Source organism: Perkinsus marinus (assembly GCF_000006405.1).
Source record: "Perkinsus marinus ATCC 50983 genomic scaffold scf_1104296937140, whole genome shotgun sequence".
Classification (NCBI taxonomy): Eukaryota; Perkinsozoa; order Perkinsida; family Perkinsidae; genus Perkinsus; species Perkinsus marinus.
In genome coordinates, this window is record NW_003213889.1 from 10198 (window position 1) to 12863 (window position 2666).

Below are 2666 nucleotides of genomic sequence, written 5' to 3' on the forward strand. Positions count from 1 at the left end.
AACATCTCGCGCGTCTACAGCGTCAACTCCGTTCCTTCTACGATGATGAAGATTCTATTGCTAAGGCTAAGATTTCATTCTTCATGTGTGAGCAAGGAACTTCTGAGTCTCTATCTGACTATGTCAAGAGACTAGAGTCTACTGTTACTGAGCTGCATCTAATGGGTATTATGACTTATGAGTATGATATGAAGAGAAGACTATATGATGGTCTACAGGCTGATTATCTACGTGATAAGGTCGACAGGGAGTTAGGTGATTCTACTATTACGTTCGATGAGTTCGTGCGTCTACTGACTGGCTATGAACGTCGTCGATTGGGTAGAGTCCGCCGTCAAGCTCTATACAACCAAGTGGCAAATGCCTATTCAAAATCGTCTAATGAGTCTGGCAAAACTACTAAGGCTGGTGAGAACCCCAAGTCTAGAGGTTATCCTAATCCTAATTCTCAGAAGGTTAATACCGTCGTCGGTGATGTCGACGATGACTCTAACCTCGATGCCCACGTCTATGCTGTTGGCGCCGACTCTATGTCTATACAATGTTATCGTTGCACCGGCGTTGGTCATCCGGCTAGACTCTGTCGAGGCAAGGTGAGCAATTTAAGCTCAAGGTGCAACAAGTGCGGTAACTCTAATCATGTTACCGATCAGTGCAATGTTCCTGACAAGAGTCTCTATTGTCAGAGATGTCGTAAGAAAGGACATCTAGCCTATGTCTGTCGGGCCGACAAACCGGTCGATGGTATATCTAAACCAGCTAAGAAGAGCAATAAGAAGTCTAGTGAGGTTCAAGTTGAGAGCAAAAAGAAGCCTGTCAAGGACGAGCCCTCTACGCCGACTCCTAATGCCAAGGTTACTAATCCTAAGACCAAGGCCCATCTAGTCTCACATTCAAAGTGCTCTAAGTACAATGCTCTCCACTCATCGTCTCCCGACTCTACGGCAACATCTAGTACGTCCAGCTCTAGAATCTCAATGGTTGTCGGTGATCTGTCTATCTGTGGTACTATCCGGCCAGTACTCTATGATACAGGTGCAGACGTATCACTAATTGCAGTCTCTACACTGCGTCGTCTAACTAATAAGGAGCTCCGCTTCGATGATCCTTCGGCTCTCGGTCATATTAATGTCGCCAATGGCTCTACCTTGTCAGTTCTCGGTAAAGTCGAGCTAGAGGTCGGATATGGCTCTACATTCGTCAAGGACTCCTTCCTTTTGGCCTCTAATGAACTCAGTACTCCAGTCATCATTGGTTGTTCTACGATGGCTAAACTTCGTACCACTATAAGTCTATCGCCAGAAGGTATCCAAGTCATCATCGGTGGTTCTACTGGTTCATCTAATGTTAACGCTCTAGATCTTCTAGATGGTCGCTTGTCTGTCAAGGAGATGGATTGGGCTAGGAAGGTTATGGTTATGCAGGTCAGTCACTACTCTAAGGTTGTGCCAAGTCTACGTGATCTATCGGTCAAGTCTTCGCTAACTATCGAGTCCCTTGCTAGAGCCAACTCTCTAAGTGGTCCGATTGGTCTTTATCAAGATCTCTATCACGATGCTAAGATTTATCCTACTAATGATATGTCTATTGGTATGGATGATACTCTACTCGTTGACGAATCGGATAGAGAGTCTACAAGCCGTGATCAACTTCCCCCTTGGGACGCTATATCTAGGTCATGGGTCTACGACTCTAATGCTCCATTAGGTAGAGCCCATACTGAGGTCCCCTGGAGGGATGATTCCCGTCCAGAGTATAATTTCTACTATGCTGCTAATTTAGCGGCATAGTAGAATTTAGTAGGCATTTGGAAGTGGACAATGTCCACTTCCAATGAGGTTCTCTACGAGGTGTCTCGCACTAAGGTGATTTATATAACGTCCTCTACCAGACCTCTAACACGCTCTCTTCTAGAACGTACTAGGAATCTGCTAGATCGGCTACAACTCTAAAGGTATTAGAGTTGCTGGCTCTAATTCGTGACTCCCTCACTGTCGCGGTCCTAGTGATGTGTATGCGTGCATCTATCTATTAAGTGGTATAAGGAGATGCTCTAGTAGTTAGTATCTACGATTGCATCCGCTATGACGATATCTATATTGGTATCACTATCGATGTCTCTAATGACATCTCTACTTTTTCTCTATAGATCATAAACTAGATTCCTATACCTATATTGTATTTGTCTGATTTATATAGTCAATTAAGATATGGTTTATGAGATGGTCTCTACAGATGTGTCTAAACACGGACCATCTACGGGGTATGTGCTGACCCTCAGGCAGCGCAGGATTCTATGGGGCTCGCCTAGAATCTAACCGTTTCAATCAAAGGCTTTATTGGACCAAAATACTGGATTTAAGTTCGTTTGATCCTTGTGTGGGGTTGCGATGAGGACGACGGCGCCGACATTGGCTAACGCGAGGCAGAGGAGAAGAAGGGAAACTTGAGCCAAGATGGCTACGGTTAGTGACAAATGAACTATAGCTACCAGCGTTGGAATATATGTTTGCTTTCCTCAGCTGATCTTAGGAGTGAGTCCGGAGTTTCCTCACGTGAAATAGGCGTTTATATACGAATTAGGATAGAAATGTACAGAAACCAATGAGAATTTCCCGAATTTTCCTCAAAATTTTCATATCGTCGGCCACACACGTAGTTGACCA

General features: G+C 44.5%; 1 protein-coding gene across 1 annotated transcript; it reads left to right on the plus strand.

Moving 5' to 3' along the window:
• Positions 1–83: 83 nt before the first annotated feature.
• On the plus strand, positions 84–1790 carry Pmar_PMAR023270 (hypothetical protein; the record flags this gene model as incomplete). Its single annotated transcript, XM_002783104.1, has 1 exon — positions 84–1790. The coding sequence occupies one exon, from the start codon at positions 84–86 to the stop codon at positions 1788–1790; it is 1707 nt and encodes a 568-aa protein (XP_002783150.1).
• Positions 1791–2666: the final 876 nt, after the last annotated feature.